Below are 26,539 nucleotides of genomic sequence, written 5' to 3'. Positions count from 1 at the left end.
AATACCTTACATTAAAAACAGTACTCCTGGTGGCGCTGGTCTCGGCAAGAAGAGTCAGTGAAATTTAGGCTCTATTCATGATAAAATTATTCTCACACCAGAACCTACTTCCTACCAAGTCTCAACTTTCCACATCCACAGATCTCAGGAGGTGGTTTATTCCTTCCCTTCCAAATTCAATGGATAACAGGAAGTCATACAAAAAGCGTGATGCGCCAGAAATACACAAATGATAAGAGTGATGATAATATATAAATATAAAAAAATCCAGTCCATAAGATACACAGTAGTGCTCGTGCTCAGATCCTATATATATATATATATATATATATATATATGTCCCAGTGTTCAATAGAATAATCCTGTGGTGACCAATAACACAAATTGTGAACACGATACGTGAATCCCTCCGCCAGATGGATTAGCCTCTCACCTTCCTGCAAGACCCAAACGGGCCAGCAAATGCATATATCAAAGATTGTAGGACTCCAGGAAAGGGCCTCCCTGCTTGTCACCTCCGGGAATCACGAGACCTAAATGGCTTTATTAAAGAAAATACATTCAACTCACATTTACAAGGCACTCAGCCGTGCCTGCTGTAATGGCAAGATCGTGGTAAGTACACTGGAGAGAAAGTCTGCGTCGGCCACGCACGCTCTGCCCCCCCTATCGCGTGCGTATAAAATTGACTGCATTAATTATATAATTTTTATAACTTGTCACAACCTACCTCCACCAGGGGATAAGTATACACTGTAGCCAAGTGACAAGTGGTTTTGCCTAAAATTTTAATGTTCTTGTATCTTCATTCAGAGAATATTCTCTGGTGCAGTGTCAAACTAGCCATGGTTGAATGAAAGATTCCTCCATCCATTCAAACAAGGTGGATTGGAATAATCTGGCAGCTCCCCCATCCCTAACAAGTTGTATTTATTCTGACAGAACAATACGAACAACCCTAAAGTGAGATTTGGAAAGTAGATGTCCTAAGGTATTAAATCGGTTGTCATGATGTGCTAGTATTCATTGCATACTAGCACATTGTTAAACTTATTTTAAAACTGTGTAAATGGTTCTGCTCCTTTCACACGTAATGTATGTATATGCCTGCCTCCAAAGACTCCCAAAAAATGCCCAATAAACGCCTGAAACTAAAACGCCCAGGTGTGAAAGGAGCGGAGCCCTATCCCTGTGCTACTAAAAATTCTAAGAAAAATAATTTTTTTTTTTTTTTTTCTGGTTCTGGACATGCTACAGAGCTGAAACTTCTCGGGTACACTTTTTAGACCCCCCAGACACTAAATCCAAAAACTTTTTTTTTTCAATAATTGGCTCTCTATCAAACGACAATTTTTAAGAACTTTTTTTGTGATTGAGCATGACCCAGAACCATCATATTCTGATTGGCCAAATACAAAGTTGTACAAAGTCGTCTATCATACAACTCGCGCTGAATACGCGCAAAGTAGCGCTAACAAGTCGCCCCTTATGAGGTGACTTGGAGGTCGCGGTAGTGTGAACCGGCTCTAAAGGTATTGTTGTGGACAAATAGTATACATGAATACAGTAGTTGGTATAATAACAAAGGTTTATTGAACAAAACCACAATAATATAAAATTGTCCGTAACATAGCATAGACACTATAGACAACAATTTACACAATAGGCCAGTAATACTTATATAATTGGTACATCAACTACAATAGATGGGGCTGATGTTGAAATGCCCTAAACTGACCTCCACGGCCAGGCATGAGGAGGAGTAGCTGGAGTGCTCGTATGCCTGACATGTTTTGCGTGTTGTGCTTCTTCAGGGACGAGCAAAATGGTGTACAGTTGATATAGCAGAAAAATGGCTACATGTAAGAAAGCACAAAATCAATACCAGTAAGACAAAAACATAATCTTATTTGTTACTATAGCTCTAAAGGCATTTCTGATAACTGCATGATGCATCTCCCAAGGCTGAGCCAACCCACCTCATCTGAGAGCAACCCACAAGCCCAGCATCCTTGGACCTTGATAGACATGAGCGCTTTTCACTCCCTGTTTCTGGGCGCGAAGTATCTGGTGGTGATGGGACTGTGTGTGTGTGTGTGTGTGTGTATGTATGTGTATATATTTGTTTATATTGCTGCCCTATTAACCCCTTATCCCTGCACTGGCTACTGGGGGTTGCTCTATTTAATCTGTGGATTCTCAACAATCACGTTTCCCTATTAGCTCACTATTTGATGAGACTCTTTTCTACAGCTTTTGGTTTTTCCCATCCACACTCCTGGTTCTTTTGCTGGCCTATGACAATGTACACTTTTTCAACTCTGCTCGGCATGGAATACTGACTTGCCAGTGGGAGTTATTTGTTATCTCTGATGCTCTCTTCCCTGGCTTTAGGACTATGCTATCTGCACTCTTGTGGTTGCTCATAATGGTTATTGATCTATATTTTTCAAACTCTGTTCGGCATGAGATATTGATCTGCCTTTTTAAAAAAAAAAAAAAAAGAGCCTATTCCTTCTGATTCCCCAAGTTCATACTTTCCCTTTTCCATACAGGCTTTGGGATACATGTACTTGCATGGATTTATCCATAATCATACCAGTGACTTTTTGACCCCTCTAGTTCAACCGCTCAAGTATATTCATCTGCCCCCTGCCCACCCACATGCTGGTTGTTTTAAGCACTTGGGTATGTACTCTCCCTTTCTACTTTTACACTTATGTAAAGGAGCTCTATGTACTCCTAGCTAAATTATTATAGGACCACTTAGTGTGTGTCTGATACAATGTTTTTGGGTCTGCGATATTGATTTTGTCCTTTCTCTTACATGTAGCCATTTGTCTGCTATATCAACTGTACACTATTTTGCTCGCCTCTGAAGCGCAAAACACGAAACATGTCGGCATATGAGCACTCCAGATACTCCATGTCTGGCCGTGGCGGTCAGTTTAGGGCATTTCAACATCAGCCCCATGTATGGTTAATGTACCAATTATATAAGGATTGCTGGTTTTACTAACCTATTGTGTAAATGGTTGCCTATAGTGTCTATGCTATGTTATGGACCATTTTATATTGTAATTTTGTGCAATAAACCTTTATTTTACTAACTACTGTTTTCATGTATACTATTTGTCCATGATGGTACCCCCCCCCCCCCTGTTCTCTTTTCTAGGTTCCTGGCATAACAATCACAATCTATTTACTTGGCATTCACCTCGGTGACCTAGCTCAAGTTCAATGACATATGCCAATGGAGGATGATGTGGCTAACCTCAGGGGTGCAGTGATTCCTAAGAGTTTGTTGTTTGGGCAACACAGCCTAGGAGGCCTCAGTTATGCTCCAGACAGTAATGGTAATCTATCTTCATGGCAAGAAGGAATACAATATTAAACTTTTGTCAAAGGTATCTCCCTATCAGGTTTGCCAACAGTAGAACTTCTCATATAATCGTTGTGTCCCTAGACCAACAACCAGTTCAATGAATCTCTCAACCTGACAGTAACCACTATGGTCATGAATGGAAGTTATTTCTGCAAAGGGCTTCCCAGAAGTTGAAGCAGTGGATCTACTAACATCCAGTTGGGTCAGCAGGTTATCCTATATAGGCACCATACCCAGTGGTCTCCAAGCACCTCATCAGGATCCGTAGTGGTCCAGCTGTGATGAGGGAAATGTCCCGGTGGCCTCGCAGGCCGAGGTGTCCTAGAGTACAGTCTTTGGCACAAGAACCTCCTATTCTTCCTGAGATTTCAGACCTTACACGGTGGGGCCAAGTGTATCCAAATTAATCCAAGTTGGATCTAGCAGCTGGGAGACCAAGTATGGAAGGCTCCTAGGGTCTCATCTTTCAGTATTTGAAACCCTGTGGAAACCAGGGCACCTGCTTCAAACTTCAGGTATACTAGAACATGGGAAACCTTGCAGAATTTAAGAATGGAATCCTTTACTCCTGATTAAGATGTCTGCAAGTAAGCTGAGGTAAGGGAATAAGTGGTAGTCTTGGTCAGGTCATCACTTCCTGAGATCTAAGGACTGCCACACATCTTGGTAAACGAATTCCGAAAGGCCTGTACAGATTGTTCTTTCCTCTAGAACTTGCAGTGCAACTGGTATTGGGAAGGTTGTCCCACTCCTCCATTCTTCTGAGCTATGAGTTTTAGAGTGAGGCGCTGCTACTCATACAAGGCACATAAAAATACCACAAATATACAAAAAAAATTTTTCTAGCAATCTCTATTTGGTGACTCTACCTTCTTTGGTAAAGTGGGCATGATATTCAGTCCAAGGTGAAAATATTTTAAATTAAAAAAATCCAGTGCTTGTGACAACCAGTGCTTTTTGACCAATATGTGCTGATTAAATATGTGAACTACTGAGTAGATAAACCCAAAACAATATAGATATCATGCACATAACAAATTACAAAAGTCATATTGATGGTAATGCCATATGTGAAGTGGGTGAACTGTATACACAAAATGAGACTGTGACATAAGTGCTCTGTGCGATATAAAGAAAATGTATATATCCTTTTTAGACAATAAATAGGTGCCAAGTAACAACGCATATGTAAAAAATATTACAAAAGTATAATGTATAAATATACAGGCCCAGCACGAGAATACTGGAGAGAGGGTGATAGTGTCACTAGACACTGCCAAGGTGTTTGAGTCGGGGGATTGGAACTATTTGTGGGAATGTTTGACGCGGTATGGTTTTGGCCCCAGGTTCCTCAGGTGGATCCAGCTGCTTTACCAAACGCCAGTCGCTAAGGTTTTTGCTAATGGATGGTAGTTGGATGTGTTTGAACTCTCCAGAGGTACTAGACAGGGCTGTCCCCTCTCCCCACTACTATAAGCTCTGGCTGTAGAACCCCTAGCTATATCCATTAGAGACAATCCGACGATACAAGATCTACAAGTTGGCGCCCTAGAGGAAAAAATAAGTACTTACGTGGACGACACCCTACTATACTTAACAGATTCAGGCCCCTCTCTATCGGAGGCACTACAGACGATTGAACATTTCAGTTCATTTTCTGGGCTTAAAATAAACTGGGAAAAGTCTCACAAATCCTTCCGTTAGATTATGCTTCCCAAACGGAGCTACAAACCCAATTACCCCTGCAATGGGTTGGCACCATAAAATATTCAGGAGTGAAGGTGACTAGGTCCCCAGCTCATTACATTGCTTTAAATGTTGAACCTCTATTGTCCATGACAAAATCAAAAACACAAATTTGGACCCGTCTTCCACTGGGAGTATTGAGTCGCATTTAATCTTATTAAAATTCTGTATATCCTGTGGCACTCTCATCCTAAAGCCCTTAGTCTGGGGTAAGACAAAACACAAGTTAGCTTGGCGAATACTTAAAAACCCCACAGATTTAGCAGGCACAGCTCTACCAGACCTCAGCTTATACTATCTAGCGTCCCAATTGTCTCCATTGTTTCATATAGCTAGGACCGACAAAGAACGTTTTGTGCGACTCCTATCTGTGCTATAGCGGTGGGAGTACAAGGTAATATCCCTATAAAAAAAAAAAAAACGCAGCTCCCTCCTTTTTCACTATAGGAAAATATGGCAACTCTCTCTCCCCCCCCCCCCCCCATTTGGCACAATAAAACTCTTCCTGAATTCCTTAACATGCCGGACCTGGATTTGGTGTAAGAAGGGAATCGTTATCTCTCGAATATACTGTTGGTGGGAGCTTTTAAAACTTTTGACATGCTAAAGGTAGAATTTAATCTCCCGAACCGCATGTTTTTCCGCTTTCTGCAAATCCGACATGCCATCCAAACGCAATTTCCAGACTTGGCACCCCACCCCCCTTGCAATCCTATTATGGAAGCCCTTAGGAGTCGGGAGTATAATAAATATAATATCCACATTCTACAACATGCTACACACCCCATCCACAAAATTGGCATATAATGTTAAAGTGAAGTGGGAAGGAGACCTGGGACAACTGGAGGATGAAGACTGGAGTGAGGCCTTAGACACATGTAAAATAGTTTCGCCCACACTGTCGGACAGACTGACTCAGGTATATATACTGCACCGTGCATATCTCACTCCTGTAAAACTAGCTACAACCCCCGGCATGTCCAATCTGCAAACAAACATTGGGTACATTCTTTCATCTTTTGTGGTCTTGCCCATATATACAGGGGTTTTGGAGTCGAGTGATTTCCTGCATAATGACATGGTGTCCCCCTGACTCTACATCCAAAGCCCTGCCTACTTGGCATCCTCCCTGAAATTAACATGGATAAATATTTCAAGACATTCCTACATGAAACATTATTCCTGGCCAGAAAGACGATGGCCAATGTGTGGATGCTACAAGCCCCCCCAAAACTGATTGGATGACTGACGTGAATAATACCCTTCCTTATAAAAAAATGTATATACACTCACAGGTATCCCTACAAAATACAATAGGATTTGGGACTGCTGGCTCAGTCTGCCACATGTGAATAATCTTGCTGCATAAATCATCCCTCACATTTATCACTCTCCCATAACAAATTGGTGTAATTTATGATGTTCCGTGAAGTTTAAAATCTGTCTTGCAACAAAATCCCTTGCTGCATCTCAGGGAAAACAAATGGAAAGTGCAGCGCCTAATAATGATGGTGGAAACCTAATATATAAAACACATAGGTGATAAGAAGATAAAAATCAATATCCTATGCAAAAACATGAATGAACATGGCTTGTGTGCATAAAAAATATAAACCGAAACAGTCCTGATATTACAGTCTCTGTAATGAAGTGATGATAGGAAGCCGCTCCCACTGTAGAGTAATAATCCACCGTTATGTAATGACCGGGGTACTCTTACCAGCTGAGGTGGACCTTCAAATTAATGAGGTCAATCAGGCATAAATAACAGGGGTCAGCTTAGCAGATAACCGATAATCAGCCTCCATGAACTCTTAAACCGGAATGGATGTAAACTTTATCAGATGCCGAACATCCCCAGCTCCTCCACAAGTACCTCATGAAAAAATGAAGGGGGATCCGATTGGTGTAATATGTCCAAAAACCAATTTATTGATAAAGGATAGACCGGGATTTAATGTTTGAATGAAAACTGCCTGGAATTTCCAAAATGGGCGCGGCGGAAGCGTGCTTACGTGCGTTATATGACTGACGCGTTTCGTCATCATAGACGTCAAAGGCATGATTAACGTCTGTAAGCACGCCTTTAGATACAAAGATGAGCGTCAATCAAAAGGCTGCAACCAATCAGCTATCTCCCGAAAGTAAACCAGCACAGCGAGCTTGCGCTCCACCGCCTGGTAAATCCGGAAGCAATAGAAGAGGAGTACCACGCAGCGGAAACGGAACTCAAAAACCGCTGACACGGACTACATATAAACAAACTCCTACCACATTCCGCATAACAATTGGCATATGAATAGAAAAAATAATCAGGTAAATGATTGATATAAAGGTCATAAATGAGCAAAGATTTATACAAACAAAACTCATAAAAATAAAATTGAATTGAAAAGAATGGATCGATCACCTATAGTCATTCATCTCATAAATAAGACCTATATAACTGAAAGACTATATTGCAATTAGTGCAAAAACCACTATACCAGCATATATAACAATCAGTGAAATTTAATTAAAAACCACTAATTGGAATGAGAGCTAGTATGAATAGTCCAACATCTCACAATGTAAAGAAATAACATAAAAATATTAAAGGAGACCTCATAAAAGCTCCTAATAAAAAAAAGTGGTACAACTAAAATAGTACCACTAAAAATGGATTATATTAATAATGGAACCACTAAAAATGACCACTAATGAGAAGAATCAACCAAGGTTTGCAAAAGTGGTCATGATTCATAAAAGAATAAAAAAAGGAAAGGAGTCAGTCACGAAAAAACAGAAATGAGAATAAAGCCGATGGATAATTCCGATATTAACCCCTCAACTGTTATTGATGTAACAGTTGAAATCCCAATCGACGTTGAGGCCATGGGGAGTATAACATTTGAGGTCATAAATTCAACGGGTTTCCATTTTAGAGATCTCTCTTCTTGCATTACTGCCCCTCCAATGGGCTGAAAATCTGTCAATACCAATGACAGATGTACCATTGGCTGATTTGTTGTGACACTCCAAATTAGCTCTTATTCAAATTGGTGGTTTTTAATTAAATTTCACTGATTTTATTATATATGCTAGTATAGTGTTTTTCTCTTACGTCCTCCGACAGTCGCCGCCTCTTCATATTCGTCACATATGGGGTATTAGACTTTGCTCCGAAGGAGTAGCTAGGCAACAGAATATGTTAACAATAAAGCTTTAACATATCCCACCCTCAAGGGGTGGTCCCCTCAGTCAATACCCTCCTACTTCCTGCAACCATATCTCAGTTTTAATGTCTAGCTTGTCAGGAGTGGCTGGCTCTCTCTGTGCTGGGACTTTTTGTCCCAGACTCTTTCTTCTTTTTGATATTTTGTTTGAGTTTTCTCTCTACCTTTACTTAGCTGTTATTTTTGTCAGCATTAGTTAGTTCTTCGGACGAAGAGGATCATGCGGACTGGGTCTCGGGCTGATCCCCCTGGTCGCAGGTCGTGGGTCAGTGGCTTCCCAGTCTGCCATCGAGCGTTCAGCCAGGTAACGCTCCTGGCACAGTGAACGACCCATCCCTGTTCGGTGCAGGGATGATTGGTGAGGTGGCTACCTCACCGGACGCTGTGCGGTTTCTGAACCGCCATTGTGTGCGTCTTGAATTGCGACTCTCCCTGCCTCATGTGCAGCGGCTTGTTCGCCTGTGCGGGTTCCCCACGCCATGTGAGGTAAGTGTATCTATGTGGGGACCTGTCTGTCTGGGGGGGGTCTCAGTCTGGGACTGTGTAACCTGCCTTTAATCACACTGCTTGTCTCCCTATCTCTCGGCTGCATGCTGTGGGCTGCAAGGGGGGGGGGGGAGCTGTATGACACTGAGTATGTCAGGCTGGGCAGTGTGAGGAGCTGTGTGCTGTGGGGCATGTTTTTAATGGCATGTTGGGGCATATACAGCGATCGCTGCGGCGATCTAACATGTCTCCATATAATGGGATAATATTGTGTGTGATTTTATGCACTGTGGAGCGGCGATTTCGGCGCCAAACGACGCCATTTTACCGGCGCCCGCTCCGGCCGCATGGTTTACATGCACGGCGGCCATTTTCTTGTAGCCTCCATAGGCTTACATAGAGCGTCCTGGCAGCATCACTTCCTCTCTCCTGGAAGCACCGATCGAGGCAGCAGCGGAGTCTCCTCAGGTTTTATCCTTCTATTCCTGTGTTCCATTGCCTGTATTCAGTCTGTATATTCCCTGTGGGGGTCTCATTGTGCCTGAGTGTGGTGCGGTGGGCTGCGCTTGCCGCGCTTGCTGTAAGGGGGCAGTTAACCCTTGGTTGTCTGGCATACAGGGGCAATGGATTCTCAGGAGGGCAAGTTTCCCACAGTATTGGTGGAAAGCCAGGGGACCGCTGTTTCCCCCCCAGGGGGGGGATTTAGCCACTATTGTGGCTGGCCTTGCTGCACAGGTGCAAATGCTGGTGGCTGCTCAATCTACTAAACGGCCCAGAGTTGCTCTGTCCTCTGATTCTGAGGGTGAAGGTGATGGGGCTGTTCTGGCGGGGACCCCCCTATCGGGGTCCCGCTCCTCTCTTGATCTAGTGGGGTCTGAGGTAGAGGCTGAAGTTGAGGGGGTTGATAATTCTCCCCCTGGCTCGCCTGAAGAGCTTGCAATCATGGATGAGTTGATTGCTTCCATTAAGCAGACGCTAAGTTTGCAGGACGAGGTGTGTCCCCCAGCTGCCTTGGCGGCTTATGGGACGCAGAGAAAACGCAGGACGCCGCAGGTTTTTCCCTGCAATGCTGATTTTCAGCGCGCTGTTAAGGACCAATGGCGTGATTTGCGCAAGCCTTTTGCGGTACCAAGTAAATTTAAGCTGCGTTATCCTTTCTCGCCTGCCACTGATGAACGGTGGTGTGTGCCTCCGCCAGTGGATCATGCTATTGCGGTTTTGAACAAAGCCACTGCGATCCCTGCAGAGGGATCCCCTGTTTTCCGTGATGCCACGGATAGGAGACTGGAGTCTCTTGCCCGTCATACTTATTCTGTTACGGGTTCTATGCTTAAGGCTCTGTTTGCTTCTCTCATGGCGGCCCAGGCGATCGCAAGTTGGACGCAGATGCTTAGGCGCTTCCTAGTGGCCGATTCGGCCTCGGCGGCGACCCTGGAGATGGTGGATCAGATCCACCAGGGTGTCATGTATCTGTGTGATGCGGACCTGGACCTGATTCCGTTGGCCACGCGTGTGCACAGCGTGGCGGTGTTGTCTCGCCGCCTGGTTTGGTTGAAATGTTGGTCGGTGGACCAATCTTCACGTAAAACCTTAGCCAATCTGCCTTATGATGGGTCTCGCCTTTTTGGGGAGTCCCTGGATGTGTTGATTAAGGGGATTACCGGGGGTAAGTGCACTCTCTTGCCCCATTTCCCCAAGGCTAAGGGGGCTTCTGGGAAGAAGCATGCTCATTTTCGGCCCCCTCAGGGGTCCTTTCGTGCCTTTCGGCCGCACTACAAGGGCAAACCGTTCAAGGGCCAAGGCTCTCAGAAGAAGCCCTGGTCTGGGAAACAGAAGTCCGGTCAATCCGGACCTGCGGCCCATAACAGTTCGGCCTGAAGGGGCGCCCTCACCCAGTTTTGGGGTGGGGGGACGCTTGCTCGGTTTTCTTCAGCCCTGGTTGGCCCGTGTGAGGGACAGATGGGTTCTGGAAATCGTTCGATCTGGTTACAAGATCGAGTTTCTCTCTCGGCCGGAGAGCAGATTTTTTCCCTCAAATATTCAACTGTCTCCAGAGCGCCTGCGGGATCTGCACCTGGCGGTGCGGGACCTGAGGGCTCAGGGAGTGGTGGTTCCGGTGCCTCATCGGGACAGATTTCGGGGGTTTTATTCCAATCTGTTCACCGTGCCCAGGAAGGAGGGCAAGGTTCGTCCGATTCTGGACTTGAAAGCTCTGAACCGCTCTGTGCGAGTTCGCAAGTTCCGCATGGAATCCCTGCGCTCGGTGGTGGCTGCCCTGGTTCCGGGGGAATTCATGGCCTCCATCGATTTGAAGGATGCGTACCTTCACATCCCCATATTCGAGGGTCATCAGAAGTACCTTCGATTTGCCATTGCGGAGGATCACTACCAGTTTGTGGCGTTGCCCTTTGGGCTCGCCTCGGCTCCGCGGGTCTTCACCAAGGTGCTTGCACCGGTTCTGGCATTATTGAGAGCCCAGGGCATTTCTGTCCTGGGGTATCTGGACGACATTCTGGTTCGGTCTGCGACCAGACAGGGTCTGGAGAAGGACCTGTCTGTCACAATGCAAACTCTGCAGGAGTTCGGTTGGACGATAAATGTTCCAAAGTCGACACTGAGTCCGTCGGTTCGTCTCCCCTATCTGGGAATGATACTGGACTCGGTGCAGGCGAAGGTCTTCCTGCCGGAAGACAAACTCAGGACTCTTCAGGAGGAAGTCAGGTCCCTCAGGGACGTTCCACACTCGTCTCTGCGGACGGGTATGAGATGTCTGGGATTGATGGTCTCGGCCTTCGAGGCGATTCCTTTCGCGCAGTTTCACACGCGGGGTCTCCAAGCGGAGATCCTGTCCAGGGGGGACGGGCGACCTCAATCTCTGGATCTTCAGATCTCGTTGAGTCATCGCACCAGGGAAAACCTTCTGTGGTGGCTCCAGTCCCCGTTGGTGTCCGGGGGCAAGTCGTTTCGTCCGATCTCGTGGACGATAATCACCACGGATGCCAGCCTGTCGGGCTGGGGTGGTGTTCTGGGCGTTCTGTCCGCCCAGGGGACCTGGTCGGAGGGGGAGTCTTCCCTTCCGATCAACATTCTGGAATTGCGTGCGATAAGGCTCTGTCTTCATCGCTGGACGGACCGGTTGCAGGGCTGCCCGGTTCGGGTGCAGACGGACAATGCCACGGCGGTGGCCTACATCAACCACCAAGGGGGCACCAGGAGTGCCCGAGCGGCTCGAAGTGGCCGACATTCTGTCTTGGGCCGAGGCTCATGTCCCGGCGATAACGGCGGTTCACATTCCGGGAGTGGAGAACTGGCAGGCGGACTATCTGAGTCGCCAGACCCTGGATCAGGGGGAATGGTCTCTCCACCCGGCTGTCTTCCAGATGTTGTGCGCGAAGTGGGGTCTTCCAGATGTGGACCTGTTCGCGTCTCGCCTCAACTACAAGGTGAAGAGGTTCGTGGCAAGGACGCGCGACCCTCGGGCAGACGCGTCGGACGCGTTAGTGGCCCCGTGGCATCAGTACAGGCTGATGTACGCGTTTCCACCGATTCAGTTGCTGTCCAGGTTCCTTCGCAGGTTGCACTCGGAACGCAGCACGGTGATTCTTGTGGCACCGGACTGGCCTCGCCGGTCCTGGTACGCAGACCTCGTGAATCTGGCGGTCGACGCTCCTTGGCGTCTGCCTCTTCGAGACGATCTACTGTCTCAAGGACCGATTTACCATCCTGCTTTACAGTCGCTGGCTTTGACGGCCTGGCTGTTGAGACCGAGGTCCTGAAGGAGAAGGGTCTCTCTCCAGAGGTCGTTCATACTTTGATCAACGCGAGGAAGTCTTCCTCGGGGAAGGTTTATTACCGTACTTGGAAGGCCTATTTTGCCTGGTGTGAGTCCAGGGGGTTTTCACCCCGCACGTACTCGGTTCCCCGTGTGCTGTCTTTCCTTCAGACGGGTGTCGATCAGCGTTTGGCGCTGGCTACGATTAAGGGTCAGGTGTCGGCGCTGGCCGTTCTGTTTCAACGTCCCGTGGCTTCCAACTCCTTGGTTGGCACTTTTATTCAGGGTGTGCGGCATCTGGTTCCTCCTAGGAGGGATCCTTTGCCCCCTTGGGACTTGAATCTAGTTCTATCTGTGTTACAACGTGCTCCTTTTGAACAGTTCAGGGAGATCTCGTTGTCTATGTTGTCCAAAAAGGTCGCCTTTTTGGTGGCGAGCACTTCGGCTCGCAGAGTGTCGGAACTGGCGGCTTTGTCCTGCAAGTCTCCGTACCTGGTTGTTCATTTGGATAAGGTGGTCTTGCGACCTAATCCTTCTTTTCTACCGAAACGAGTTTCGGAATTCCATCTTAACGAGGATATTGTTTTGCCTTCGTTGTGCACGAAGCCTAAACATCCGAAGGAGGTGAGATTGCACTCTCTGGATGTTGTTCGGGCGATAAGGGTTTACCTTAAATCGACTGAGTCTTTTCGTAAGACTGACTCCTTGTTTGTTCTTCCAGAGGGTCCTCGGAAGGGCATGGCGGCTTCCGCCTCTACCATTGCCAAATGGATCAGGCAGACCATTGAACAGGCCTATGCCTTGCAGGGGAAGGTTCCCCCTGTGCCTGTGAAGGCGCACTCTACTAGATCACTGAGTACGTCTTGGGCCTGCCGTCATGGGGCTTCTGTAGCCCAGGTGTGTAAGGCGGCGACTTGGTCGACCGTACACACTTTCACAAAATTCTACAAAGTAGATGTTCAGGCATCGGCGGATGCTTCCTTTGGCCGCAAGGTTCTTAGTGCGGCTGTTCCATAGGGTCCCTTGTTGGGGACTCCTGGCTGTTGGGATAGTTTTTTGTATCCCCTGGTTTTTTTGTCTTTTCCTGGGTTGTTGCTCCTGTTGAGCACTTATTTTTGCTGTTGCCCAGCTGGTTTCCTTCCTTTGGTAAGGTTCCTTTCTTTGATGTGGAGACTGCGTTGCCTTTCGGCGCGGATGCGTTTCCCACCCCTCATGTTTGCACTGCTTTGGGACGTCCCCATATGTGACGAATATGAAGAGGCGGCGACTGTCGGAGGACGTAAGAGAAAACGGAATTTTTGTAAAATCTTACCTGTAAAATTCCTTTCTCTGAGTCCTCCGACAATCGCCGCCCCCGCCCCTCTTTTGGGGTTTGAATGTATACTCTACTGCTATTCCACTGAAACTGAGATATGGTTGCAGGAAGTAGGAGGGTATTGACTGAGGGGACCACCCCTTGAGGGTGGGATATGTTAAAGCTTTATTGTTAACATATTCTGTTGCCTAGCTACTCCTTCGGAGCAAAGTCTAATACCCCATATGTGACGAATATGAAGAGGCGGCGACTGTCGGAGGACTCAGAGAAAGGAATTTTACAGGTAAGATTTTACAAAAATTCCGTTTTTTGCACTAATTGCAATATAGCCTTTCAGTTATATATGTCTTTTATTATTTGAGATGAATGGCTATAGGTGATCGATCCATTCTTCTTTTCAATTCAATTTTATTTTTGAGTTTTGTTTGTATAAATCTTTGCTCATTTATGACCTTTATATCAATCTTTTTTTTTACCTGTTTATTATTTCTATTCATATGCCAATTATGTGGAATGTGGTAGAAGTTTGTTTATATGTAGTCCGTGTCAGCGGTTTTTGAGTTGCATTTCTGCTGCGTGTTACTCCTATTGCTTCCGGGTTTACCAGGCTGTGGAATGCAACCTCGCTGTGCTGGTTTACTTCCTAGAGATAGCTGGTTGCAGCCTTTTGATTGACGGTCAACTTTGTATTCAATGGCGTGCTTACGGACGTTAGTCATGCCTTTGACAACGTCTATGATGATGAAACGCGCCAGTCACGTATGACGCATGTAAGCACGCGGCCATTTTGGAAATTCCAGGCTGTTTTCATTCAAACATTATGTGAGTACCTGTCTATCCTTTATCAATAAATTGGTTTTTGGACGTATTACACTATCGGATCCCCCTTCATTTTTTTTCATGAGGTACTTGTGGAGGAGCTGGGGATGTTCTGCATCTGATAGTTTACATCCATTCCGGTTTAAGAGTTCATGGAGGCTGATGATCGGTTATCTGCTAAGCTGACCCCTGTTATTTTTGCCTGATTGACCCCTCATTAATTTGAAGGTCCACCTCAGCTGGTAAGAGTACCCCGGTCATTACATAACGGTGGTGGATTATTACTCTACAGTGGGAGCGGCTTCCTATCGTCACTTCTCCTTCATTCATTACAGAGACTGTGTAATATCAGGACTGTTTCGGTTTATTTTTTTTATGCACACAAGCCATGTTCATTCATGTTTTTGCATAGGATATAGATTTTTTTTATCTTATCGCCTATGTGCATTCTATATTCGTTTCCACCATCATTAGGCGCTGCACTTTCTATTTATTTTTGCATTTCTGGATATGGTTTCCTGTTGTGCTGGCTGCCGTTTTTTTTCTTTTTATTAATCTGGTATTTGCTGAGCATTCATATGCTTAGAATTGGTCAGTGATCCTGTCCATCTGTTCACTTTGGGACTAGCGTGGCTTTTTGCCTTCTATTTTTGTATCTCAGGGAAACCCAACGTACTTTTGTACGAATACCTTTATAAACTTAACACTGAACACGAAAATTGTATATACATTGAAAGCTGCATACTGTATTGTCTTGTTGTTTTTTTTCATTGGATAAATAAAATCGTTTAACCAAAAAAAGTAGAAAATGTACAAAAGTGTCCAAAGAAAGTGATACTAAGTTTAGTGTTCTTCCCTTTGTGCAGTTAATGGTGCATCAAAAAAATCTGATCTTCCACCCAGTAAGTAGTGGCCACTTACCAGAAGCACTCAGGCCCCTGGGACCTAAAGTGCCTGTAGAACTCCTTTTTGCCTTTAAGGAACTGCTTCCTCCTAGGTGCTGGCCAGGGGTACATCTATCCAGTAAAACTCAAGAAGACACGGGGGAAATATCTCATAGTTTAAGTTTATTCAAAAATATTGCAGAGATATAAGGTAAACTCACATTTAAAAGTACCACAAAGGCACTTGCTGAAAGCCAAGGGTTAGCAGGTATCGGGAACCGCCGCTCTGAATACCTCTTGCGTTCCACGCTCTGACCACACGCAAACCGGAAGTGACGTTTGTACTGGAACCTCAATGCATTTTGCCCAGATATGGCGTCATCAGGAAGTATAAATGCGAAATGCATTGAGGTACCCGTACAATGCGTTTTCCGAAAGGGGGCAAGGGGCAGAGCCCTATACCCATACGTGTATGCTGTCATGCTTATGCATCAGGTAAGTATAAATTTTCAGTTTTTTACATTCTATGATAGGTCAGTAATCGTGATACAAAGCACTTTTTTTTGCCTCTTATCTGCTGTGTCCAATTGAAACAGCGATCAGTGTAGTCCTCATGCACAAGCAAGTAAAATAAGGCCTGTTGCACATGGGAGTTTTTTTTTTTTTTTTTTTTTCTGATCTGAAATTAGATTATGGGACATTGCTCACATCTGAGTAAAGATCAGTAATCTTGCATACAGAGCCATAAAACAAGATGGGAAATTGTACCTTTTTAGTGTAGTAATGTATTCGTGTTCATGTTTGTGAGTATATTGCAATACTTGCAATGAAGAATTTTACTCGTCTATGCCTTTTTACTCACCTATAATCATTACTAGTGGCATGCCGAATTGGAGCCTATTGCCAGCAATGCCACTGTCCGAATCGGTGTGACGCCGACTTTGCGGTACTGCACCGATTCCCAAAAGTTCCTGCACTACTTTAGCGACTTCTGGGGCGACTTCAATATACATCTGTCCAGGAACCTGCACAGATCTGTCAAATCGTCTCTGAAATCGTACTGAAATGCTGGTTTGAAATCGTGTTCAGCATAATTTCAAACCTGCCCTAAGTGTTAAACGAAGCTAAAACTAATACAAAATGTTCCTTAAAGCGGTTCTATCCCCAAAAAGCAAACCCTGCAGGACAATGGCATAATGTGCTAGTATGCATCGCATACTAGCACAATATGAAATATTTTAAAACGAAGCCCTGACACGGTAGACCGGACATCGCTGAGGGAGCAGACAATGTTCCCTCTGTGTCTCTTCTGGGTTCGCCGGCTTCGGCGCTGTGAGTGGCTGGAGCCGCAATGATGTCACTCCGCGCATGCATGCAGGAGTTCACTTTCCGGCAAGGAGCTCTGAAGGTCCGGCAAGATACACCAGACCTTCAGAGCACATGCACTGCTTGGGGTCAGCAGCTGCATGCAGGGTGAATATCTCCTAAACCATATACTACCGCTTTAAGGCTCCAATCACACCTGAGCTTGTTTCAGGCTTTCATTGACATCTAACAAACGCTTGTAATCTGCCAAAAAAGAAGCTCATACTTTTTTGATCTTCAGGCATTTTGCTTCAGGCGACAAAACGCTCGTATGTGAACAGGGGCTGCTTTTTTTGGGGGATTTTGCTTGTTGCGCATTTTGAGACTTCAGAGATGAACGTTTTACGAGCTGAAAACCCCTTTAAGTGTAAACGGGGCCTTATTGGCCCCCAGGTCATTTGGCAGGTAAAATTCCTTCTATTCTGCTATGCATTTAGGGTCCCCCCCCCCGTACATTCCCTTTTTAATGTCTGACATGTTAAGCCTAGTACACACAGGCTAAATTGGCCAGAATCAGCCGGGTCATTAGAAGACGTCCAACACTCAGCCTGTGTACAGCAGCCAGCCATTCGGCCAGCTTCTGTTGAAGGGTCATGATGGAAAAGGTCTGCTGACAGGCTCCCAATCAGCCAATGGCTGGGAGCGCTGACCAGAGTGTTCTGGTGGTTGACACCCACCTGTCAGAACACAAAAGTACAGCGGGGGAGATTGCTTTAATAACATCAGGTAGTTAGTACAGGGTCTCCGACCTCAGCTGTCAGTGTATAAAGAGGCTTTAGCCTCTGCTTTGGTGTGCTCACTCTAAGATTCCTAAATAGGTCCTATCAGTGTTGCCTTTACCCTGATACAAATGGTCTTTGCCTAAAACGTACATTTTTTTTGTTTCAATATTTTGAATTGTAATCTATATCCTCGTTTCTGCAAATCATCATGTGCTTAGTCATCCTTTTTGCTGTCACGAAAAAAACATGATGCAGACAGCTGATGTCACACTTGCAGTAATCGGCTAATGGCATGCATCGGTAGTAGCTAAAAGTAGAGGAAAGCTGTAAGTGGGAAGATTAATGAGTGTTGTGTGTTTTTTTTTTTTTGTTTTTTTTTCCCCCCAATGTGTAAGCTATCTTGCATTGTAACAAATGTTTGTCAAATTATTTTTTCTTTTTCTCATTTGCGTATATAGTATTAAAAATTTACAAATTTCTAAATGTCACTATACATGTCAAATTCATTTAAATCACTAGGTATAGTGTTGCATAAATAGAAAAGTATTAAACCAAATCTTAAAAATGGTGTCAATTTAATCTGTTCTAAGAATGCAGAACGAAACTGCATCTGAGCACCACAAACCAACGCTGTTTAATTAATTTTAGCATTTAAAGCAAACTTCCATGTCTCCTTGTTTGTTACTGAGAAACCACTAGAACTTCTGGTTGTGGCCATCTTGAAAAATGACAGATGCTTCATGTAGCACTTCCTGGAATCCATCCGCTCTTAGCTCAAGCATGCATGCAGGGGGTTGTGCTTATTGCACCCACCCCTGAAAACTGTTGGGATTATGACCTTTTAGGCCTGGAAACAGCAAGTAACTAAAATTTAAAGTTTAAACCTACTTATTTACCAATTCTAGCAGCATAAGGATTAAAATGGTCAATGTTACTTGAGGGAAGATCTACTTTAAAGGATTTAAATTTGTAGCAATAAAGAGGTGGTCTTTGTGCACTATAGGTTTTACAGCTGGAAAATTGCACACTTGGTGAATGGAGTCTTTGAAGGCTAAAGCTGGATACACACTATACAATTCTTTTAGATTTTTTTTTTTTCCTTTTGATTTACCAGAACCATATGAGGTAAAACCTAAACACTTTATATTTGTATGCAATCATGCAGGCCCTTGCACTACATGTTTGATTTCCTTTAGATTTACCTTCAACTAACAAAAGTTGTATAGTGTGTATCCAGCTTGGACACTGGGGGAGATTTACTATAACTGGTGCTCTCATAATCTGGTGCTGCGCTGTGCATAGCAACCAATCCGCTTCTAACTTCAGCTTGTTCAATTTAAGTTTTGAAGAAAAACATTGAAGCTGATTGGTTATTATGCACAGCTGCCTCAGATTTAGTAAATCTCTACTATTCATCTGCATGAACTTGGTTCAGGGTTATTTACGCAATGCTTTGCATGTTGTACATTCACACCAGTTCTTGCCCTTGAGCTTACAATCTAAGGTCCTGAACTCTCATTCACTCAAACACATATTAGGACCCATTTAGACAGGAGCCACTTAACCTGCCAGCGTATCTTTGGATTGTGGGAGGAAACCCATGCAGGCACAGGGAAAATATGCACACTCCCGGCAGGTAGTGCCATGGTTGGGATTTGAACCAACGACCCTAGTGCTGCTAGGCAGAAGTGCTAACCAATACACCACTGTATGAACATGTTATAGGGGAAAATGGAATCCTTTTCCAGAGTTATTCACACTTGGTCATCTTTGCTTTGTGTCTCCCACTCTAAAGTGAAATAGATGCTTTGACTTTTACTAACTGAAATGTTAGTATAAACTATTTTCAAAGGTCATTTTGTTAATTTTATTAAACTCTTATTTGTAGGTGGTCGGCAGAAAAATCTTTATCCATTTAGTGACGATGATTCCTCACTTGAAACCATGAGCCAGTGCAGTAGTTTTAGTGATGCTGCCAGCTGTCAAGAGGATGGTGAGTTGTAATACTGATTGCCAAGTCTCCAATGTTAAAGCTAAATTTCCGCCAGCATTTTTTTTTATTTTTTTTAACAAAAGTAGAGTTATGCTTTCTAACTTGTAAGAACTTAAAGTATAACTAAAGGCATCTTCCATAACTGCTCCTTCCAGCTAGCACAGGAAACACGATCCACATTATTTTAAATACCGGTGAGAGCCAGAGACCCTCAGTATTTTGTTTCCTCAAGCCAGACAGGATCACTTCAAGAACTTCATGTTCCATGCTAGGTGGCAGGAGACCCCTGACCCTGGCCTCTCCTAAACTGAGGGAGGGGGGGGAGGGACCCCTCTCCAATCCTTTATGGGGAGCCACAGTGGAGGCTTACCCAGTTCCTGGAGGGTTGCAATTCTGTGCAGCGTCGTTTTGTATGAGGTCGTGTTCCCGGTTGCTGGCAGTGTGGAGGTTCTTGAGGGAGTCAACAGCTGGTGCTGCATCATTTCTGGCCTCGAAGTGGAGGCCATTTTGGTTTTGGGCCGCCGGCGTTTGGCACACCTGGTGGCTGGGGGGAACTGGCCACAAGTGGAGACAGATGCAGCACAGGGCCGGTCCAGAACCTTCAACAGACAGAAAAAGGGGCAGTGCCAGTGAACGGTTTAAGTGCTTAAAGGACACTGCAAGCCCAGACTCCCTGCACATGAAGGTGGCTGCTGCAGAGGAGGTGGATCCTGGCCCTAAGATAAGCAGGTGTTGGAAGGTCATCAGCTCAGTTATCGGACACTGGTGTAGTGGCACTAGTGGTAGCTGTGGTTGGGTACACTGCTTTAGCTTGCACGGTGTGGGGGGGTCACCAGTGTTCTTCCTCTCTCCCTTGTGTGTTTGGTTTTTGCACCTGGCAATTTCTTGATCTTCGCAGTTCTTGCCCTGCACAAGCGAACACCAAGCGGTAAAGATGGAGCGGTCCCAGGGGGAAGTTCCCAAAAAGATGTGCCTCGTGCAAAAAAGCTGTCATCCGCCTAGAAAAAGTGCTTTGCAAAGACTGCATTGACGCTCCAAAGAAATTATATTAACAAAAAAAAAAAAAAAACTGCTGGACGCCATGAATACAGAAATGGTTAAAACTCAAGTCATTTAGATCTCTGCATAGCCAGGTCCTTCGAATGCACCTCAGCCCAGTACTTTATATGCTAGCAAACCACCTCAGGCCCATGCATCAGCAATAGAACAAGATGCTGGAATAGCTGGAGGAAAACTCCAGTGAAATTCTAGTGTGAAAGGAGAAGTAAGGGAAGAAAAAAGTCGGGAGCAAAAATTTCTGTTTCTCTGATGAGACACACTATTTACAGCAGATTATATACGATACTTTGGAGTTAGACGAAAAAGAGCCAAAGTTTATCAGTACATAATAAACTCAAACTCAATGCAGGGGTGCAATCAAAACAGGCAAGAACATTCCTCGTACATGCTGCATTGAAAGATCCCATACTGCAGGATGGAGGGAGCCGGAAAATGTATTTCTCCCCAGAAATTGGAAAAGGTTTCCTTTTTGTAAGGCGGAAGATGTGGGCGTTATGGCAGTGTTTCAACTCGGGTCCTCAGGGCACACTAACAGGCCAGATTTTAAGTATTACCTTGGGGAGATGCAGGCTAGAATACTGCAATCACTGAGCAGCAAATGATAGCACCTGTGATGTATTTCAGTTTTCTTGCAAACTTGGCCTGCTAGTGTGCCCTGAGGACCGGAGTTGAGAAACGCTATAGGAGAAATGTCCAAAGCTCGATGCAGCTCTGTCCAAAGTGGCCAGAAAATTAGACTTCTCTTTTGAGGACACAGGGGTGCTTTAAAGATTCCATGGATAGAAAGGCAGAAGGTTATTTAAGGAAGGCTTGGGATGCAGGTGATGACTTTCAAGCGGCCATCGCATCCACCTGTGTAGCCAGGACATTGGATCTCTGGTTGATGCAGTTGAAGATCCTCCTAGAGCAAGACACCCCTAAAGAGATTTTGGATATGCTCCCATCCTCAAGGCTGTGGCTAATATTACGGATGCCTCTGCAGAGGCCATCAGGTTTTCTGCTGGATGTACAGCACTCATAAATGAGGCCAGACGGGTGGTCTGGCTTAAAGCTGGGCAGGAGATGCGGCTTCTAAAGCAGTTCTGCTCATTACCGTTCCAAGTGTGGCTTAATTGAACACCTGGATTGAGTTTTCGAGAGGTCTGCTGATAAAGGCTTTGTAAGTCCAATAATAAAAAAGGCTTTGCAAGTCCAAATGAGGCGACAGTCCAAAAAGCTTTTTTGTCCTTTCAGGAAAATCAGTCAGACGCAGGCAAGAAGGACTAAAATAGACCCTTGCAACAGAGGAAGGGCAAAGGCAGGGGGGGGGGGGGGGATTTCTGTTTAATCCCTCAAAACCAAAGACATAAACCAATGACTCCCCTTGCAATGTAGGAGGGAGGCTGGGGGCCTTCCTACCCTCTTGGGGAAAGTGTTGCAGCCAATAACTTCATCCTAGATCTTGAATTGGCAATGGTTACAGACTAGAATTCAATTATACACCCCCAAGTTTTTTTTGGTGACTCCACTTCCAAGACTCAGACATGGCAGCTGCCATGACGAATCTAATCCAGGAGTTTCTGGAACAGAGTAATTTCCCCCATCCCTTGAGCAGGGGGGGGGGGGGTTCTATTCCTATATGTTTATCAGAAATCTGAAGAAAACCTTTGGGGAAATACAGGTTAATACTGAATTTTAAAGGAAGTCAACAAGTGTGGTGTACAAAAATTAATAATTTTCACAATAAGAGAGCTATTCAGAGGAGCTTTCATAGCGAAGATTTTTTTTCTGAAAGATGCATACTTGCATATTCTGATCAGGCTGCTCCAAACACTTCCTCAGGTTTGCAGTGAGAGGACCAGGTCAGACAATCTTTTTCCAGTTTAGTGCCCTGCCGCTCGGGTTGGCATCTGCTCCCACGGTCTTCACAAAGGTCCTGGCAGAAGCCTTACAGGGGTTGAGGACCTCAGGTATCCAGATAATACCCTGCCTGGACAATCTGCTAATTTTTGCAGTTATCCACAGCTGGAGAAAAACCTAACCTACACAATAATCAATCTGCAACCGATGGGGTGGATTGTGAACTTAGTTGCAAATTTGACTTTTCAATTTCAGAAAGTGTTCTTCCTAGGTTAGATACTGAACTCTGTGAAAGCAAAAATATTTACTGGACAAGATCTATTGAAGATAGAAACCCCCAATCTCCTCCTGAGACAGGCAGTATCAATCAGGGAAATTGGGCTTTTGGGCCTGATGACTGCATCTATCCCAGCGATCTCCTGGGCTCAGGCATGCAGTATGAACGGCCAACAGAGTACCTTGATCAAGTAACCCTGCCAGAGCAAGTGAAAGACTTTGCATTAGTGGTTGCAGGAAGACAACTTGTCAAAAGAGAGATCTTGGATGCAGGAAAATATGATCCGGATAACGGGTTGTGGGGTTGGGGAGCCCACACGGAACGTCTTCCTACACAGGGAAAATGGGAGCGATCAGAGGTTAGCTGCTCTTCCAATGTAAGGGAACTAAAGGCAGTATGGACAGCTCTTCTCTCCTTTGGACCCAACAAAGACATGTTTAGTTCTATCATACAATGTGGTGGCGGTATCCTACATAAACAAGGGGGTATGTGGGTTCCCTCCCTCATAGAGGTTGCAAAACTGATCCTTGCATAGGTGGAAGAAAATACCCTTTTGCTGGCAACCATTCGCATCCAAAATGGAGCTGAATTCTATGGTGGATTTCTTGAGCAGAGATTTGTCACACGGAATGGGCCTTGAATCAGGAAGTGGTCGAGTCCCATCTCGGAAGATGTTGTCCGTTTTTTTTTTTTTTTTTTTTTTTTTAATAGACCTGTTCGCTTCATCCAAAAATGCAAAAATAGAAATTTTTCTCGCTTCACAGGGACCCTTGCATTCTGGGTCTGGATGCTTTTGCATTTCCATGGTCCGAGGATCTCATGTACGCTTTCCCTCTGTTCAGGCTCATACCAAAGGTGATTCTGAAAGTCAAATTCTGATGTCTCCGCTTGGCCAAAAGTCATGATTTGCCGCTCTAAAGAAACTGGCGATAGCAACACCCTGGTCCAGGGAGATATTTGCCACCCGAGGGTGAGCCATCTTTCTGACTGCTTGGCTTTGAGTGGCGCCTGTTAAAAAGATTGTCAAAAGTAATCAACACAATCTTAACCACTTGCCGACTGCCTAACGCCGATCTATGTCGGCAGTCAGCCCCTCACAGGCAAAGTGACGTAGGGCTACGTCACTAGCTTGTGAGGGTCTAGGGAGCGAGCGCGCGCGCCCCCGGAGGCGCGCTCCCGCGTGGTCACGGACCCCCCCCCCCCCCCCCCCCCCCGCGCGTGTGACCAGCGGACCCGATGTCCGCCGGTCACTCGGCGATCGGCGGGGGAGAGGGAGAATGTCAGGCAGCTTGTGTAAACAAGCTGCCTGTCATTCTCCTCGCTGTAAAGACACTGATAAAATGGATCTAGTATGTAGATCCGTTGATCAGTGTCCTTACAGCTCAAGCCACAGCCAATCACCGTAGAAAGCACGCCCCTAGGGATACACACAGCCCCTCCCTTCCAAATAAAGTTAACCCCTTCACAACCAGTGTATTTTTACAGTAACAGTGCATATGTATAGCACTGATTACTGTAGAAATGTCACTGGTAACCCCAAAAGTGTCACAAATGTCAGTCAAGGGTCCGATCTGTCCGCCCCAATGTCGCAGTACCGCAAAAAAAATCGCAGATCGCCGCCATTACGCGTTAAAAAAAAAAACAACAAAAATGACAAAAATCTTTCCCTTTGTTAGTAAACGCGATAACTTTTGCGCAAACCAATCAAAATACGCTTTTTGCGATTTTTTTTTTTTTTTTTTTTTTTTTTTTTTTTTTGTTTTTTTTTTTTTTTTGTTTTTTTTACACCAAACATAGGTAGCATAAAACAAATTGGCCGAAAATTTTAAAAAATTTTGATTTTTACTTTTTTTTGGGGGGAATTTCATATAAAAAAATGTGAAAAATATTGTTATTGCAAAATTGACGCTCTTTTTTTTGTTTATAGCGCGTGATCAAAAAATCGCACAGGTGATCAAATACCACCAAAAGAAAGCTCTGTTTGTGGGAAAAAAGGACGTCAAATTCGTTTAGGTACAGCGTCGCACGACCGCGCAATTGTCCGTTAAAGTCACGCAGTGCCGAATCGCAAAATACCCCCTGGTCAGGAAGGGGGTAAAATCTTCCGGGGCTTAAGTGGTTAAAGTAGGAAAAAATCGAACCTCTTGAGCTGTTGGAGTATGTGGAGTCTTCAACTACAAGACAGTGCTTAGTGGCCGCTGGTCACAGCTAGAAGAGTCAGCAAACTACAAGCAATGTCCATAGCAGAGCCATGCTGCTCCATTCTACCCAATAGAGTAATTCATATCGCTGGACCTGGTCTTCTCCCCATTGTCGACACTTTCATCGATCGCGGGAAATCATTATCCCATAGTTTTGTGGGCAAGCTGGCAACCTTAGGGAATTCCATAAAATTGATATATATAAGGCGGGGCTTATGTTACATTGAGCACACCAAAGAATGGAGGAAAGTCCCTAATCTATTCCTTCTATACTCGGGGCACAAAAGGTTCAGCTGCTTCTAAAACTACCATTGCTAGATGGATGAAGGCTGCAATGATTAAGACTTGTGCAACTGCCGGGCACGGCACCAAGCCCCCCAAAATCTTAGAGCCAATTCCACCAGGGCCCTGGCTAAGTCCTGGGCTGAAGGGCAGGAGCTACCCTGATCCAAATCTGCAAAGGAGCCACCTGGTCAAGTTTCCAGACATTTGTCAAGCCTTACCGTCTGGCTCTCTTATCCACTAGCAACCAGGCTTTTTGGAGAAAAGTGCTTCCGGCCGTGGTCCGTCCCTAGCAGGTATGGTTTCTGTCTCTCAAGCCGTCTGGAAGATGACTGGGGAAAAACTTTTTTTACCGGTTAACTTGATTTCCAGTAGTCTTCCAGGACGGTGCTGCTTCCCACCCTATCACACATGTATGGGTGGTAGGTATGAAATTTGCTGTGCTTTCAGTTATTTATTACTGCGGTTCTCTGGTTCGCCCAGTATTTAAATGAATGTGAATTGTTTCCTGTGCTAGGTGGGAGGAGCCTATCATTAACATGACCTAGAAAATTCCTGAAAACCATGTTAACTGGTAACTTTTTTTTTTTTTTTGTAGAGGGATTGGAACCTGTCAGTTTTTATTGCTGTCTGTGCTCCTGTCAAGGAAATTCACCCTGTCCTGTTTATCATTACCATTAAAAGTTAAAAAGCATCCCAAATCTTGGGTTGTCCCCAAAAAAGTGATGATTTCCCCCTAATTTGCAGGGATTTCTTTCACTTCCTGTTTAGCTATGTTACAGGAAGTGAAGGGAAATCTCCACAATGGGACTCGGATGGAGGAAAAACAAAATCTAGTTATAACCCTCCCCTGCTCTAAAATGAGAAATTTGCCTATAGTTCTACTTAAAGCAAAATTGTCCTTTTTTTTTTTTTTTGGTTTTCTTTTCAGGCCTGTTTCTAATGCTAAACAAATCTGCAAATGCATTCCAATGTGTTCATTTGGTAGTCTGCAAAACTTTGATACTTCCTAATTCAGACAGGTTATAATCCTACATAAAAAAAGAAAGCATGACTCGGGTCTGGCACCTGCATTATGTAAATCTCAATACTCTTGTCTGCCTAAACAATGGTGAAATTTGATTTACCATATAGTGGCAGCAGTATGAGTTGTAGTATAGCGGTTGATAAAATTATTGT

General features: G+C 44.9%; 1 protein-coding gene across 1 annotated transcript in view; it reads left to right on the top strand.

The window, feature by feature from the left end:
• The window catches only part of IFRD1 (interferon related developmental regulator 1), a 77,714-nt gene that overhangs the window by 7,229 nt on the left and 43,946 nt on the right, over positions 1–26,539 (top strand). Inside the window, exon 2 of the mRNA XM_082254454.1 lies at positions 19,598–19,702. Within this exon, the coding sequence (XP_082110580.1) occupies positions 19,598–19,702 (105 nt within the window). The remainder of the gene's footprint in view (positions 1–19,597; positions 19,703–26,539) is intronic.

Source organism: Pelophylax lessonae, assembly GCF_965119305.1.
Source record: "Pelophylax lessonae genome assembly, chromosome: 4".
Taxonomy (NCBI): Eukaryota; Metazoa; Chordata; class Amphibia; order Anura; family Ranidae; genus Pelophylax; species Pelophylax lessonae.
Note: the sequence above shows the minus strand (reverse complement) of the source record. Positions and strands in the feature narration are given on the sequence as shown.